Source organism: Gobius niger (genome assembly GCF_951799975.1).
Source record: "Gobius niger genome assembly, chromosome: 23".
NCBI classification, from domain to species: Eukaryota; Metazoa; Chordata; class Actinopteri; order Gobiiformes; family Gobiidae; genus Gobius; species Gobius niger.
This window is the reverse complement of record NC_136874.1, coordinates 11,982,404-11,998,968: the sequence shown is the minus strand read 5'-3', so window position 1 is coordinate 11,998,968 and position 16,565 is coordinate 11,982,404. Positions and strand designations below refer to the sequence as shown.

General features: G+C 44.1%; 1 protein-coding gene across 4 annotated transcripts in view; it reads right to left on the bottom strand.

Annotated features, from left to right (window-relative positions):
- Nucleotides 1-281: 281 nt before the first annotated feature.
- LOC306981807 (receptor tyrosine-protein kinase erbB-4-like) overlaps nucleotides 282-16,565 on the bottom strand; it is a 494,462-nt gene continuing 478,178 nt past the window's right edge. For 2 of the 4 annotated variants that reach the window (XM_079581507.1, XM_079581508.1), the window contains exons 21-27: nucleotides 16,030-16,191; nucleotides 13,660-13,735; nucleotides 13,439-13,585; nucleotides 9,422-9,519; nucleotides 9,166-9,336; nucleotides 4,116-4,443; nucleotides 283-2,114 (exon numbers count right to left, since the gene is read on the bottom strand). In XM_079581507.1, the coding sequence (XP_079437633.1) occupies nucleotides 1,297-2,114; nucleotides 4,116-4,443; nucleotides 9,166-9,336; nucleotides 9,422-9,519; nucleotides 13,439-13,585; nucleotides 13,660-13,735; nucleotides 16,030-16,191 (1,800 nt within the window). In that variant the 3' untranslated portion in view covers nucleotides 283-1,296. Of the gene's footprint in view, nucleotides 2,115-4,115; nucleotides 4,444-9,165; nucleotides 9,337-9,421; nucleotides 9,520-13,438; nucleotides 13,586-13,659; nucleotides 13,736-16,029; nucleotides 16,192-16,565 lie in introns of all 4 variants that reach the window. The other 2 variants (XM_079581509.1, XM_079581510.1) reach the window with 2 other exon arrangements.

The following is a 16,565-nucleotide window of genomic DNA, read 5'->3' as shown; positions in this document are numbered from 1 at the left end:
CATGTACTGTATATTTCTGCGAGAATGATCCAAAACAGTCAGTGGTTCTCAACTACAGTAGAGAGCAAGAGCCCATTTGATTCATTTTGTGACTTTTTCCTCCAAACTAAACCCATTTTAATAGACCGTCTTATATAAATAATCTACATTAGTCAAACAAACTAAGGGTCTTTATCCGCCTGGTAAAAACGGCAAGGCTGCCTGATTTTATTCTCGAATAAATATCGTGAGAAGAATGCTAAAACTTATAATTTATATATTAATATCTGTTAGAATCAATAAATGTACTGAAATATTGGCACAATTTTTTAAATAAATTTTAAAATAACGGAAAGCTCTATTCAAAATAAATACTTTCTGTGCTGTTAGGTCCAATTATTATTAGCTAGCAGCAATTGGAAGCTTCATTTAACCCTGTCGCAAACATCTCTATCCAACAATGTCGCCCTATATGTTAAATAACATAAATAGCCATGTAAGTAAGTTACAGTGTGCTGTGCTGGTGTCGTCTCTCTTACTTACTGCTTATCCGTCATGTTTTTGTGTGTGTCTTCCTCTGAGCTAGGTCTTTTTCAGCGCTCGACAGCCGGTGTTGGCACTTTGTTTACCGTGCAAAGGAAAGGCTTCGTCTAAATGCGCCAATCCACCATAGACACAACAGCAGTTCGCCCGGCACGTTTGGGGCATTTCTGAACGCAAATACACACATTAAAAAAGCATGTAAAAATAACAACGAAGAAGCTGTCGTTTTGGCCGTCACAGTATCACAGGTACAGTAGAAAGATAATGTCACATATTGGATGGAAAATCGGACAACACATAGTTATATTAGTATAGGCAAAACGATTGGATATGATTGCGTTTCAGTTGTCCGTTGAGTCTTTTGCGAACCAAGAGAATCCCTTCAAAGAACAGTCTTGTCTGCTTTATTACCGGCAGACTTATTGTAAAATTTGAGTAAAACTCCTCCTCAGTGACTGGCAGTGAGTTCAAGTCCTTCCGAAAATACTGTACGTCCCGAGAACAGTACGTCCCATCCCGTTCTAGGAGCTTAGTGTCTATCTACAACCAAAATGGACTAGAGATGGTAAAGGTGCTTGCGCGTTTTATGGACCTCTCCTTGGAACGTCGCTACAGTCTACAGCGGATGGCACATCGTTGGAAGATGCTGGGGAGCTAGCGAGCCACTTTCTGGCGTATTGCTAGCCCCACCTCTGGATGGGACCATGGATACCGGAGGAGGAGAGAGATGTTCGTTTAGGCAAAAGTCTTCGAAGGTAGGGAGGGGGGAGGTTTCTAGACGACAGTGTTCCTTTGCCGGTACGGAGGAGGCGGCAGGACGGTTCCGGGTTTGAGGGTAAACTCGGACATATATTCGGGGTTCTCGGCCACCGCTGGCCTTATGTGTCCGTTTTGCTTGTAGAATAGCTTAGCGTTGGTGGAGCCGGCTTGCGCGGCGTCGGCCCCCATCTGAGTTGATGATTTCGGCGGCAAACTGTGCTGCCAGTATTCCGGATTGTCAAAGGTAACCTTCAGCTTCTTGCCACTGCCTTTGCCCGTTGTGTGCATGCCGTGTTTCAGCAAGCTGGCCGGGTGCATGGTGGCGGAGGCGTGCCCCTGGTAGGCTGGAAGGGTGCCGAGTCCCATGGGCGCCGAGGTTGTCAAGGCGCCCGACTGACCCGCCTGGATCGCTTGGGCTGAGGTGCCAAGCTGGCTGCTCGGGTTGCTGAGTTTCAAGGTGTGGTGGAGGATGTGCCCGGGCGGGAGGTGGTGGCAAGCCAAGCCGGCCGGAGAAGGCTGGGCGGAGGGGAGCGGGTAGTGGGGCAGGCTGGTCTGGATGGTCAACGGAAGATGGGATCCTGAGGTGGTCGCGGAGATGGAAGCGGGCGCCTGGGAGGGCAGAGGTAAGCCGTTCCTCCGCAGCACTTCCAAGCCGAGGTCCGCGGGGCTGTGGAAGGTGTTGAGGTACAGGGGTTCGTTGATGTACTCGTCCTCCCCTTTGCCGGGCTGGCTGCTGGTGGGCGTACTGTGGTAACCTGGGTTGTCCAAGGCATGGATCTCGCCGTTTTTGCGACGGGTGACAAACGGGTTCTCCTCGATCGGATTCAGAAACTCTAAAGCGGAGAGTTGGGGGTGAGGACAGGGGAGAGGGAAAGAGAACAAAGAAAAGGGAAAGGTAAGTGAGATCAGAGTCCAGAAAGTCCCAGAGAAAGCATTGGAAAATACAAATCCAGTTTGGAAAAACCTAGAGCATGGACTACATTTGACCCAGTTGTCTAAAGGTTGTTCTTGCTTGGTTGCAAGATAGATTTTGGTAATCCCTAGTTTCCAGAATGGTTAAGTGAAGCAAGAAATGTTGGAGAGCTGTACAGTAGAAAGAAGAAGTCACATTTTTCCCACTGTGTGACATCGAATAAAGTAAATTTCTTTGTAGCAGTTACTTAAACATATTTACAATTCACAATCTCTCAGCAATGTTTAATGTCTTTCATCTTACTTCGCGATTCAGTCGGACATAATTGTACAGTCATTACGAGTTGCAAACCAATCAAACCCATTTAAATCCACATCCTCACATTTTTTCACAACTCGGAATCGCATTTGTAAATTGACACACACAAAAAAATGCACGAGGAATAAATGTTAGTCTAATGAGCGGAGAAGTTGTAGGCGGAGAGGATAATGAAAATAAAGACAGCCTTTTCCCGGAGCAGACGGGCACCGAGCCAGCACTTCCTTGGCACGGTGTACTCCATCAGCCGGGGGCGGAAATGCCGGCAAATGACCCCCTCTTCACGAGCTTCCAAGCGCTGTAATAGTGGGGTGCCAAAACCTATTGATTGTGCCCACTCTTCTTTGCTCCTTGACATCGGATCAGATGTGCATTTCGCCGCGAGCTTTGTTATATTTGGAATTGTGGAAAGAAAGAGAAATCAAAGAGTGCAGTTTGCGAGCGGGTGATGGACTGAATTATGATCAAAGGCATGACTTGGGCCAACATGCACCGCGCGACGTCAAGGGGGAATTGCAATCACTGGAGAAATGACTACAAAAGATGATGTTTGTGAAGAATGAGCGTGGAAGGCATTAAAGGTTAATCTTTGATGAACAAAAACATAATCTGATTTGGACAAATACTTACAGGGTTTTGTGCCATTTTCAATTCCGACACTTTTAGCTTGCACAATTGTCAAGTCAGAATCAATTTTAGTCATACCGTGCCGTTTGCAGTATACAAAGGGTAGCGAGTAGCAATGGCCTGCTAAGCACATACAATCATGCTAATTATTTTCAGGCAGGTTTTGTAAGTTGTGAAGTTCTGGGAATGCTGAAGCAGAGGCAGCTTCAGAACAAAAGTAGAAATGCACGATCCAGCGTTTTTGCTTCCGATACCATGACCGATACCAATAGACTTTTTTAATGGTAGGTGCTGTGAGTGAAAAGTGGATGTTTGTAACTACTATCAAGTCAACGAAATGTTACAGATCAAATGGTTTTCTGCTCATAAACTGTGATGGAAAAACATTACACAAGGATCACTGGACTTTTCTACGGCTACAGCTACCTGACTGAAGCTATTTGGTTTTGGTACATTAATGAACAACATCAATCTGATCATTATGACTTTATCTACATCATACATGTCTGTGGATGAACATTACTTCAACCACGCAATGTTCAGTAATCCCACTTTGGTTGGTTCTTTTTCTACCGCTAAAATCCGTGACACCTGGATTTTGTCGTGACATCGATGCCACACGAAACTGACCTCCACATCTCAGAAGTGTGTGTTGTCCAGCATAAAGTATCACTTGGTGAATTCCATGGAGCAGTTTCAAAGGGAAATCTATACGGTATAGATCCAGCTATCTACACTATAGTTTAAGGCCAGGCATTGGTTTTGCAACATAACTGACCTACTTGTGGATGTTGTTTGCTTCAATGTCACTTATGTTATGCCATTCGCAACACACTTTATCCTTCAATGAATCACTTGGACCCAAGGTTTTTTTCTGGATTTGGTAACATAGGCACAATTATATAACGCATTAAGAAACACAACTTACTCGTGAACTAATAATGAACTCATTTCCCTTGTGTGTGACCTTGCGTACCTGATGAGCTCTTGTCCTTCATGGGCGTCATGTATCCGTCCTCGTCCGTGTCTCCTCGGGACGTCCGGTGACTGTCGCTGAGGAAGATGGTGGGGTCCGCGCTGTACCTCTGTCCCACGCTGTCCTCCGCCGGGCCCTGGCTGTACCTCTGCTGCCCGACGATGTCCTCCCCCGGCGCCTGGCCTTTGCTCTTCTTGTGCAGGCTGCCGTTACAGCGCTGGTCGTCCAGAGCGGGACCCCCGGACGCCTCCTGGGTCCCTCCGGCCTGGGCCCCAGACGAGGAGCCTTCGGAGGGGTTGGGGCCGCCGTCTCGATAGCCAAACTGGTTCTGAGGACAAGGAAGAGAAGACGCATTGAAGTCATTGCTGAGAGTGTCCGAGTTCTGGGTTTCCTCTTCAATGAAACGAGTCCCTTCATGTTTTGTAAATGGACAAAATGAAGCTTTAATCATGGAACACAATGTAATGCAACAGTTTCTCCTTTAAAAGATTATCCATGGATTTTAGTAATGCGTGTCTCTTTGAAAGAACAAACAAATGACTTAATATTATCAAAGTGGAAGCGAGCTTACGCAACTCTTCCAGGTCGCCAGATCAACAAACATTTCTTGTGTTGCTGCCAAAAAAACTCCAACTTCTCCGCACTTTTGAACCAGTTGTTTTATCACCTGGAGCTAAGGCAGCGCTCCTCTCGACCCGCGCAGCTGTCTGTGCGAGGTAGGTATGCGCGCAACATCCTCCCGGGACAGCCAACGGATCGGGCCCCCTCAACCTCGGCAAAGAACAGAACGCCCCAAAAGAAAACTCCAAACATGACACGGCGGGCTGAAAGGCCCTCTTCGCGGCGCTGCGCTAGCCTGCCGCGGGCTGTTTCACCCGGGCCGTACTCCGCCAACTGCTTACTATAGCGGCAATTACAGAGAGAACACAGCAGACGGGGAGAAGGAGGGAGGGAGGAAGCGTCTGGGGAGGTTTCTTTCCACCTACTCCCGATGCCTTTCTGATCAGATCCGTCCGCCTCCCCCCAAAACTCTTCAAAGTCAGCCATTATCCGCCGTTTCTTTTCAAGTATGGGGAGCAAATCGGCGCGGATTAGATAACAGACTGCAACCGGAATAGCTAACTTTGTACGGAGGAGTCAAAGTAGATTTTTGAACTTTCTTTTTCGTGACTGACGTTACAAGGACAGTCCTATAAAGTCCTTAAAGTCACAGGGTGGAACGTTCTAGGTTACACGGTGCCACGTCAAAAGATAAACTGAACTTAACTCGATCTACTATGGGTGGGAACCTCTGGCTATCTCACGATACGCGATACATGGCTTACGATAACGATTATCTCACGATACGCCGATACTGCGATAATCGATACATTGCACAAAAATAACCTACGATACGTCATCATGTTTTTAATCTTCATTTTAACATACTGCACATTATTCATCATATACATTTTTTTTCATGTACTTTGTACCCCTTTTTTCTGTGTCTATAAATGATCCCTGACTTACTCACTGAAAATGGGTCTATAGATCTGTCAGTGACTTCATTTACATTTAAATAAACAAGAAACCACAGTCCTATTTAAAAAGGAACAAATCAACCCCAAATTAATCTTATATACAAATCTAAAAACTATTATTAAAAGTAAATTATTCGTGTGACGATGTGTGGTTCAAGTGCTTGAAACTGTAGTGCTGCCCACTGCTGTCCTGACTGAATTCTTGATCATTATTGGCCTCTACTGTGAAAACAGTGGAGCACTGCTGCCTCATTAATATGCATGACGTCATCAAAAGTACAGATATCGGAATAAAATCGGTATTGTATCATCCCGCAAAATATCGTGATATATTGGAAAATCGATATATTGTCACAGTTCTACGATGTACACTGCACGAGGTGGTCAGAGGTGGTCAGAGGTGGTCCGTAACTAAGTCATCAACCTCTGAACTTTACTTGTGGTGTTCTTGTTGAGAACTTATTGCTTTTATTCCATTATATTTGAAAGGCAAAACATTTCTATAAAGGTTCTAAAGTAAAGAAACAAATCAAGGCTAGTATGAATGCCTTGTATGTGTTAAGGCGGTTTTGCTCCTTCCCTCAGAGGCTTCTTCTCGCTCATGAGACCTGGTATATAACATATCAAGCTGCAGGCATAAAGAGCCCTATTTACTTTGTTTACACAGTTTTGCTTAATAAAATACGCTCTTTGCTGAGGAGCCCATTGCTAGTGCGAGACGCAAACATGGAGCCTAATGGATAACATTACATATTGACAAAATGGCTTGATCCTGTTTCCTATTACAAAGGGTTTTCCTTTTTCTTTGTGGAATCGGTTATTTCTCCTGAGGAAACCATTAATGCTACATTTTGAATGTAATTTTCAAGGTTTTATAGATAGCAGTCAGAGCGGGGAGACATAGACGGAAATATATATTTTTCTACCAGATAAAGATACAGAGACATGGAGAGGAGCAAAGTGGGTCAACAGCCCATAAATACTGTGACGTCACACATAATAATAAGCTACTATACTACTACTACTACAATCTGCTGTGAAAAAAACCTGCCAGAAAACAGCTAAAAGAAGTGATGAATGGTGATTCCCAAAACATATTCGTTCCCCCTCTGTGAGGCCACGCCCCCTTACATGATTATAGGAGGAGTCTGAATCCCAGATAGACATTTGGTCCAACTCAGAACTTGAAATTCCTTTCGAATTAATGAAAAAAAGCGAGATGATGCAGTGTAAACAAATGTGTTGGCAAACATTCCAAAGCTCACTGGAGGAGAGAGAGATCAGTACTAGGAGTGTCCGAAAAGAAGTCCAAACTTCCCGGCGCATAGTCAGAAGAGTTCTTGACTTGATGGAGTGGCTGTCCTTGAATATTTGCCGTGGCTGTCCACTTGGGAACACAGAGCCGGCGGCGCGAGCTGGGTCACTCCGCGTACAAGTGTGTGCTACAGCACTAGAGCCCACAATGCAAACAGCCCATCCCATTGTCTATCAGCTAACGGGCGGCTATTATACGAGCGACTGCGCTGTTTGCTTATAGAGTCCTGAGTAATGAAAGTCGGGGCCGTGGGAGTGGGGAGCCACACAAGCCCAGGTACAGATGATGGAGGGCGGCCATTAGCGGCAAATCAGCGGAGTATTGGAAGTTCTTAACCACCTTGAGCATAAAGGACAGCGAGTGTGGACGGCGTTTAACTGGAAATTAAAGACAGTGAAGGAGAGGTGAGTGGAAAGCTAAGAGAGATTTGGGGTAGACAAAGTACCGCTGGCAAGTACTAATTAGGGCCACATGGGTTTCCAAAGCGGACAGAAGCTAGCTTTGGTGCACCCACTCACATGAATACTACATTTAAAAACCTACTTGTAATTTAGTCCTTATTAGGCTTAGGGTTTTTTCTCTCACTGTATGGGATGTAAATGCTACATATCTTGTATTTAAAGATAGTAGGCAACACTTACAATAAAACTAAATAATTGCATAAAACCAAAGCAAAATAAGTTGAATTACTTCTATGCAAATCAGTTTTGACCGTGTCACTATTTTAAAGGTGCATTAAGGAACTTTAATGCTAAGAAAACAGCTTGTGACCCAGCGGCTGTACATGAGTGGTTAGCATGGCACCCATACTTTCTGTCACAGTGCCTTCTCCAGGAGCAATCGTTTTTTAGGGTTTTTGGGGGGGAATGTAAGCGTAACCATGGAGATAGTTCCATCAGCAGGGAAAACCTACCAGAAACCATGAAAGCAAGTGATCCCAGAGCGTCAGAGAGGCCACTGATGGAAAGCAAAGGCGCCATGCTAACCACTCTTACTGCTGCTGGGTCACTATAGGCCAAACATGAACTAATATATATTCAATAATGCACCTTTAACTTTTACTAAGCACAAAGTTATAGTCATTGTCAGTCCTATCTTATTTTAGCCATTAGTTTCAAGAATAAACACATGCATTCAAGAAAACAGAAGCATTTATATATTACGTAGTTTAAAGCAAATCCACAAGTATCCACGACATATAGGGTTTTGACAATATACCGATTTTGTGATATATCGCGATATTTTGCAGCACAGTACAATGTTGATGTTTTTCTTCAGATATCGATACGTTTCATGATGTCATTCAAATTAATGCTCCACTGCTTTTACAGTCAATTGAGAGCCAATACTGGAGTAATGAAATGTAAATAAAGCAGTGACGTTGACACCTGAGACAATCGGCCCATTTCCAGTAAGTTGGGATCCACTTAAAGGAACAGTCCACCGTTTTTACATACTGAGATATGTTCTTACCTGAGCTGAGACGAGTTGATGTGTACCTGTCTGGTCTTTGTGTGGCCACTCAGACATGCAAAACGACCAAAGATGTTGTTAGGATTTGGCTTCTCCCAACATATTCCTATAGCTCCAAACGGGAGTTGAAGTTAGAAGATACCACACTAACCCACGGGCACAAAGACCAAACAGGTACGTATCAACTCGTCTAAGCTCAGGTATGAACATATCTCAGTATGGAAAAACAGCGAACGGTGGCCTGTTCCTTTAATGCAAGAGAAAGGGGAATAATGTGCATGAAAACCAATGTTAAGCATATAAACTATGTAGCATGTAGTTGTTTAGAAAAAAAAAAAACAGTGTTATAGCACATGTGCTAATTTTCAACACCTGACCTAAGGAAAAATCGCATATGTTTATTATCATTGAGATACATCCTTGTCATGCTATTTGTGCAATATATTGATTATCGCAGTATCGTGAGGTTATTGTGAGCCATGTATCATGAATCCTATCGAACCGAATTGTGCAATACACAGAGGGTCCTGCACCTATTACCATCTCCAACTTTTAAAATATTGATTGATATGCAGTGAAAACACTGTCGCGCCATTGGCTGACTGAAACACTACCAAATCCGGAAGAGCAAGAGGCTGACAAGTTTTTTTGAGGAAAAAGTCAGCTGCTGCAGACTGTATACTGCTGTATATGTACTTATATGACCCGCTGTAAGTGACTGTGTGCGTTTCTCATTTCTCACCCGGTTGGAGTCCACTCGAGGTCGCGTCGAGTACGACGGGGGAGGCATGCTGAAGCCCCTGGGCACCAAATACTCCTCTGCATCCATCAGCTCGTCCAAGTCCTCCTCATCCAACAGGCTCTGGAAGAACTTACTGTCATTCGGACTGGGCAGCTTCATGCGGTCGTCCCCCTGTGAGCGTCAACTCAGTCAGTCTATCGAACATTGTCGAAATGTTGGAGGAGGAACAAGGAAGTTGAAAAAAATGTGCACCCACTTGAATGACCAGGTATCTCTGAGGGTCACGCGCCATTCGGCAAAACTCCGCCGCCAGCTCTTTAAACTTGGGCCGGCTGTCCGCGTCAATCATCCAGCCTGAGGGAGAGAGAGACAAAGTTATGGCTAAACTTTTGTATAAAAACGGAAAAAAGAGGGAAAAGACTTCAGCCTGTTATTAGTATCTATCCGAAAAGAACAGGATTGTGGCGTAATTACTATGATTACGAGTGCGGGGATGATTTCAAATCTGCTCTGAAGAATAAGACACACAAAAGTTTGGAAAATAAACTCTTGGTAGCGGTTAAATTACAGTGTGGAGGATGAAACACAATTGTCCAGGATATCCGTTTGTAAAGCAGCAAAGGTACAAAAGTGGGAGAAAAACAAAGCACATTTTCTTCATTAAAATTGTGCTTCTTAAAGAAATAATGGCAAAGTAAAAACACCGTCTCATTCATTAGTTCGTTCAGCAGTGCATTAGTTCAGCCCCGGCTCCGCCTCATCTCAGCTCTGGGGGAAGTAATGGTGAAGCTGCTCCGATGATAAAAGCCGTTCATGGACATCTTTTGCCCCTTTGCCCCATGGATCAGTGATAGGAATTTTTCTAAGGTCTGTTGTTGTTTTTGTACAACAGGTCAAATGCTAACGTTAGCTCTGCTGCTCGCTATGTCTAAACTTTAAGCTGTTGCTGCTGGTTTATTTGTGATCTTAAACATGCTGCCGAGCTTCACCTCTTTTTATTATTGTCACCGAATGCTGAACAAATGACTGAGACGAGCTGCGTGCTTTTATTTTGGCGTGCTGCATCGAAACAGGAAGTCACTTCTTGGGCGGCGTTGTTATGATTTGAAGCTATGCACAAAGTCAATTGGTAACTGGTATTTTTCCCAGTTGAAAATTACGACGACCTCGGAGCGTTCCAGGTGTATAAACTCATATGTAAACAAAACGGCCAATGCTACAACAGCTAGCTAATAAGACGCTAATGTTAAATGAACGTCTCTCCACTGTCAAATAATTCAAAACATCCTAATAACCAAAAGTAAAGTTCACTTCACTGATGTAGTGGTTTTGTTAAAGTCGTATCATTAGCTGGGAGCCTCCATTACTGTCTTCATCTGCATGCGAACTCGGAGAACTCTGGAGGTCTCCGAGTTTACAAGTTGTAATAACCAGTTTGAGCCGTACTCCAAGGCATTTTTCCCAGTCGGAGGTCGGATATTTACCAGTTACCAGTTGCCTGCAAGGCACCATCATTCCTTTCTGATATAATCAACTCTGAACCCCTAAAAACAAGAGAAAAACTGATTTTTACAGACTTTATTCCACTAATAGCTAGCCTATTCAAATTCTAACCAAGATCCAAAATTGGCTGTACCCCACTGATTCCTTCAATATACCTTTAATTGGGGTACGACATTGCAATAGCTTTTGTATTATTTACCACAGGGGTCTGGAGAGAACATTGTTAAGCATATGATTATTAATATATGGCCTCAAGCGTTTTCCTGCTTGTTATGGCGATCACACTTGACGCATTAGCACCTGGACAGCGCCAAAAATATGTACTTGTCCGCTCGAGGCGAAGGAATCCGCTGGCAACATTATTAGCAAAGATGGCTGCGGGGCTTACACACACACACAGCATTGTCAAAAAGCCACTTGGCACAACATGCTTTTTTTTTTATTATTTTGCACAATAATAATTACAGCATGACATTTCTTTTGGATTATGTTGAAGCTGGAACGCGTCCTTCTCTTTCCGCGCGGGTTTATTGTGAGAAAGTATTAAGAAGAAGTGAAACAATATTTGCTGAAAAGGTAATTAATTATGCGTAATGTTGGCGGGCGAATGAGTGCGTGGGAGTTTTTGGAGACGGCGTAAAAGTCATCCGACGCTGGCCTCAGACAGTCCGCGTTGAGAGGCGGCCAGTCGCTGGAAGTGGTCGAAGCGCAGAATGGTCCATGTGCCAGAGCGGTCCTCAAGGGGTCGGGGCAAAATGTAAAAATGTAAATAAGGGCGACTGTTTCACTGGAATTATCCGAATTAGGATTTGAACAGTTAAAGTCACACTGTGGAACATTCCTCACAAATGACACCAAAAAAAAAAAAAACGGCACAGCATATGTAGCATGAAGCTAATGTCAACTGGTAAATTTCCCACCTCCCACTTGAAAAATGCTTTGAAATGTCACCTGAAGTGGTAATTACAACTTGTAATTACAACTTGTAAAAGATGTCCAGACTGCTCCGAGTTCAGATATGAGATGAAGACAGCAATGGCGGCCCCCAGTGGAGGAGTGCAGCAAATGATAACATTTTGAATTGTATCTGGTGTGGAGAAACGTTCATATAAGGTTAGCATCGTATTATTAAAAAAATCAGTTGCCTGGAATGCCATTAGCTTCATGGTTGTCATTTAAAACACTTTGCTCCACTCCATGTCGCTGTATCTTTATTTAGTAGAAAAATATTTTCATAATTCAGCATTTGTTAAAGTAGCCTAATGGTTGAGGAACGGGAGAAAGTTCACTTTTTTTCTCCTCTTTGTTTTTCCCTCTGGCTGCTTCGAACATGACCATATATGGGCAATTCCGAAGATACCGTCTGTATTCACCTTTTTCCGGAAGTTTGTGTGGGCGCCCCCATGAATCGTGCCCGCCCCTTTTCTCCTGTCTGTTAACATTGGACTGGAGAAACCCAGATAAAATCAGTTACTATACAAAAACAACGTTTCAGTGTTGACTTGTTGGTGCAAATGAACATTGGACATTTTACACAAATCAACTGACTTAGCATCAGATTTTAGCTGCAAACCTTTCCCCTCGTTCTCCTCTTAATGAACGGGCTTCATGCTCAACCGGAAGTGTCAGAACAACAGAAGTGCCGAGACAAGGCAAAAAGAGGCAAAAGTGGGCAGAGCGGAATAAGGTGAATAGATACAGACAGCACTTCTGGAATCGCCCATATATGGGCATAACCATATTATGGTCATATTTGAAAACATTTAAGGGGGAAAACAATTTGTAGAAAAATCTCAACTTTCTCTGATTATTCAAAAACTACTTCTACTAACAAATGCTGAATTATGACTATAAGCGGTTTGTAATGCGCTGGTAAATACTTAATTACCGTGTAATAAAATATGGATTTACAACACAATAAAGTTTTTATTTATCACATTTGGTTATTATAAAATGTGGGTTAGCGGAGTTTCCCTTTAGGAAAACTCCAGATTTGGAGAGAAATCTGCTGCATTGCGTTTCCATTTCTCCACAATAGCACCCAGGCCTCGCAGCTCCAATAATATTTAGCAGATGAATATTAAAAGAGTGCAGTATTTGATTAAAGTGTGGTGAATGTGCGGCGCCGCGGGCTCGCAGGCGGAGGTGTACAAACACGATTTAGAAACAATAAGGAGCGAGAGTCAGCGCCGGGATCAAAGGCTGAGAGCACTACGCAGCATCTCTTCGCACATGCTGCAGAAAGATCTGAATAAGATGAAACGGAGGGGGATTGTGGACTTCTGCCGTGGCAGAATAAAAACTACTTGGAAAATGTGTTTTATTGGATTCTTGTCTTCAAAATCTTCTTTTAGAATTGGTATTTTGGGTCACTGTGTAATGATATGAATTTCAATCAATCCTAAACACGTACAATAGAAGGGAATCTTATTTGTAGAGCACATTTCGCATGATACAAGTCACCCAAAGCACTTTACAATGGATCACTTTTCCTTTACTCCACATTTGGTGGTGGTAAGCTTCATATGTAGCCACTGCCACACCGTTTACAGACTTTCTTAGCCCATGGCAAAAAAGTGCCACATTTTCTATGACTTTTCATACAGTTATGGCTCCTTCATAGCCCCCTTGGATTCCTAGAGGCCAAGTGCTCCAGTAAGATGGTCCTATATCAGTTTTGCTTAGAATCAGTTGATGAACAGGCATTGCCTTTTCCAAACAGATGACTGACCATCTGAGTGTTCACACATTACGTTGAGTAAAACCTTACATTTGACCATGACCATGTAGACGTCGATGGTGCAGATGGGCGGCTGAGGCAGCCTCTCTCCCTTCTCCAGTATGTCCGGGATCTCCCTGGTGGGAATCCCATCGTACGGTTTCCCCCCGAACGTCATCAGCTCCCAGATGGTCACTCCTGCGCGGTCAAAAAGGGGGACGGTCAGATACGGAATGTGGAGATGAAGGTGGGTTGTGGAACAGAGCCCTCACCGTAACTCCACACGTCGCTCTGGTGCGTGAACTTCCGGTAGTGGATGCACTCCAGGGCCATCCATTTGATCGGCATCTGTCACAGGAAGGACAAAAACAAAAACACATCGGTTAGACCAAGAGGAAGGGGACATGTGTTTAAATGTGATGTCCTGGTCCTAATAGTCACGAGTCAGGTCTTCTTCTTCTTCTTTGATTTTGACATCCGGATAATTCCTGTATTTATTCACAGCTCAGTTGTTGACAGTCGACGCCATTCTAATCTGGCTTTTGTGAAATATTGGAAAATCGACGTTGCTTTGAGGCACACTTACACTTCGCCGATATGAGCCAAGTACCTGATCGATTCGCTCCTGTCAATAGCGGATGTGCTTTTTAGGATACTAACTATGTCGGTCTGTGGGAGATGGAAAAGAATTTTGAGAAGTCTGACAAAGACACTACAATAATACCAAATGTTACATTGTTTCACAGCAATTATGTTCTGATCTGAACGTAGTCCTAAAAAGTAACCCAAGTTCTTTGACGTGTCTGACAAGGACACGGTGAGCGCCTACCATCACCGTAAGCACGTGATTTCCATTTCCCGACCGCGGCCAGTTTAGGAGCCAGTGAACAAGGCAATTACCCGTCTGTTTGCGCGTATCCGTGTGGGGCCTTGACACAGATACCTGCTCTTATGGGAAAAACGGTATCGGCACGGCGCTTTCATCTGCTGTTGATTTATCTCCCGCGGTCGCGACCATGTTTTGTGCTGACGACGGCCAACGGACAATACCCACAAGAAGTCGGGATCGTTTAGCGAGGACAGACAGACGTTCAGGCTATAAATACCCGCGCATTAGCATACTCAAATAAGGTCACGGGGAAGTTATTACAGGGAGAAGACCTATAGTATATGTCTGCCGAACACAGCATTGTGTGTGTGTGTGTGTGATGGTAAATACTTTGGTAACCTGGGCAGTGTATGCAGCATGTCTCATCACTTTTACGCTGATGACATTCCATCGGATTGACGGTCTTCAAACTACCTTCAGATCATTTCAAACAAAGTAGACCCTCATTGGTTCCGGTAGTATTTGCTTTGGATGACTCGAAGAGTTCATTTCACGAAGGGCGTTGAGATTGGCCAGCATTCAGGACTCTCGTGGAACAATGGTAAAGTAAACAGGAAGTGGAGTAAACAGGAAGTGGAGCAACCAATCAGCGAAGGGCGGACGTGTGCCGTTGTCGCTATGTTATTAGCAGTTCCGTAGGATTATGAGTCACGAAACTCACCTACTGTTAATGTGTTTTTGGTCATGTACCGCTCATTGAAAACCAAAACAAAACAACAACTCTCGACTCGCGCCATTTGTGGATCGTTTCCACGACCCAAGCGTGATGCTGCTCGAGAACAACATGTGACGGCAAAAAACAAAAACAAATGTGAACTGTCGACTTTTCTCAATCAGCGAACGTTGGTGCAGGGCCCAGAGTGATATCCCGGTGTATAAAAAAAAACAGAGCGGGACCATTCTGGATGAAGTAAAACCTTAAGAACTTTGACAGGATGTGGCATAATGTGGTTAGTCAAGCAAGCAATAGCCTACACTGAAAAATGAGAAGACAGTAGGGCTGCATAACTACGATTTTACTAAACACAATAGTTCCATTACATAGACTTTGGCCAGATCCCTACTTTGTTCTGAACACACAATTTGCAAACATTTGAGTGAATATAAGGCCACTCAAGGCATTTCATTCCTTTGTCTCACCTACTGACTGATCCAGGATGTTCTCCGCCTAAGGCCCGATTTGCTTGAATACCAAAACCTGTTCCGATGTGTCAATAGGGCCACAAGGAAAGATGAAACACATTTGCATGTTTTACTGGGCCAATTCTTCAGGGTTAAATATCTACATAAGGTGATGAATGTGTTAGCTGGGTTATTATCTCTTAAATGTTCCACGCAGGAGGTTTAAGTGTATAAAGGCCGTGAGAAATACCGGGGAATACTAATGGTTTCTATTGGGAGAGACTTATGTGGCTGTAAAAATGATGCAGTGCACATCGACTCCACTGCAACCGATAAAAACGTTCTTGTTAGACATGTTCTGCATGTTTTTTTGGCTGACTGTGGATTTGTTTCCTGTCTCTCTGTGTGAGTGTAAGGTCTCTGTACTCTCTTCTGAGTAAACCAGCATCAACTACAGCTAAACCGAGGGTTAAACCAGAAGTAAATTGGACCAAAACCAATGCTAATCAGGGCCTAAACCATGAAACCTCAACCTTTGGGAACCACTGCTTTAAGTATTAAGTATATTATGTATATTATAACACTGCAAGGACAAACAACACAACACCTACATGCATGTGGCGACACTTACACCAACCTTTCCTCCGTCCGCGTTGTACTCCTTCTCGTCGGCGTCCAGCAGCCTCGCCAGCCCGAAATCCGTGATCTTGATGTGATTGGGCGATTTGACCAGGACGTTCCGCGCCGCCAGATCTCTGTGGACCAGCCTCCTCTCCTCTAGGTACATCATGCCCTGCGAGGACGAGAAGCAAGAGAAAAAAAAAGATCATTTCATTAGAATCTAAGTATGCTAATGTATGCGAGAAAAGTGTCAGCGCTAGCATTAAATCGGTGTCATAACTGTCACGGTGGCCGACATTTAAATGCAATTTCTCACTGTGATCCCTCCAGACGTCCGGGGAGAGCGAGAGACAAAGCAGCTTTTACAGTGTTAGGCGTTTTGATTTGAGACGAGATGAGAATACGGAAGAAAGAGTTCTTGATTTGCTCGCTCGCAATTCACAGCGCACAAGAGACAGCGACATAGACTAACATGGCTGCGAGGCGAGAGCGGTTTTGCATACAGAACGGCGACTTTGCGCAGGGCGGCCGTCGAGGGATCACACT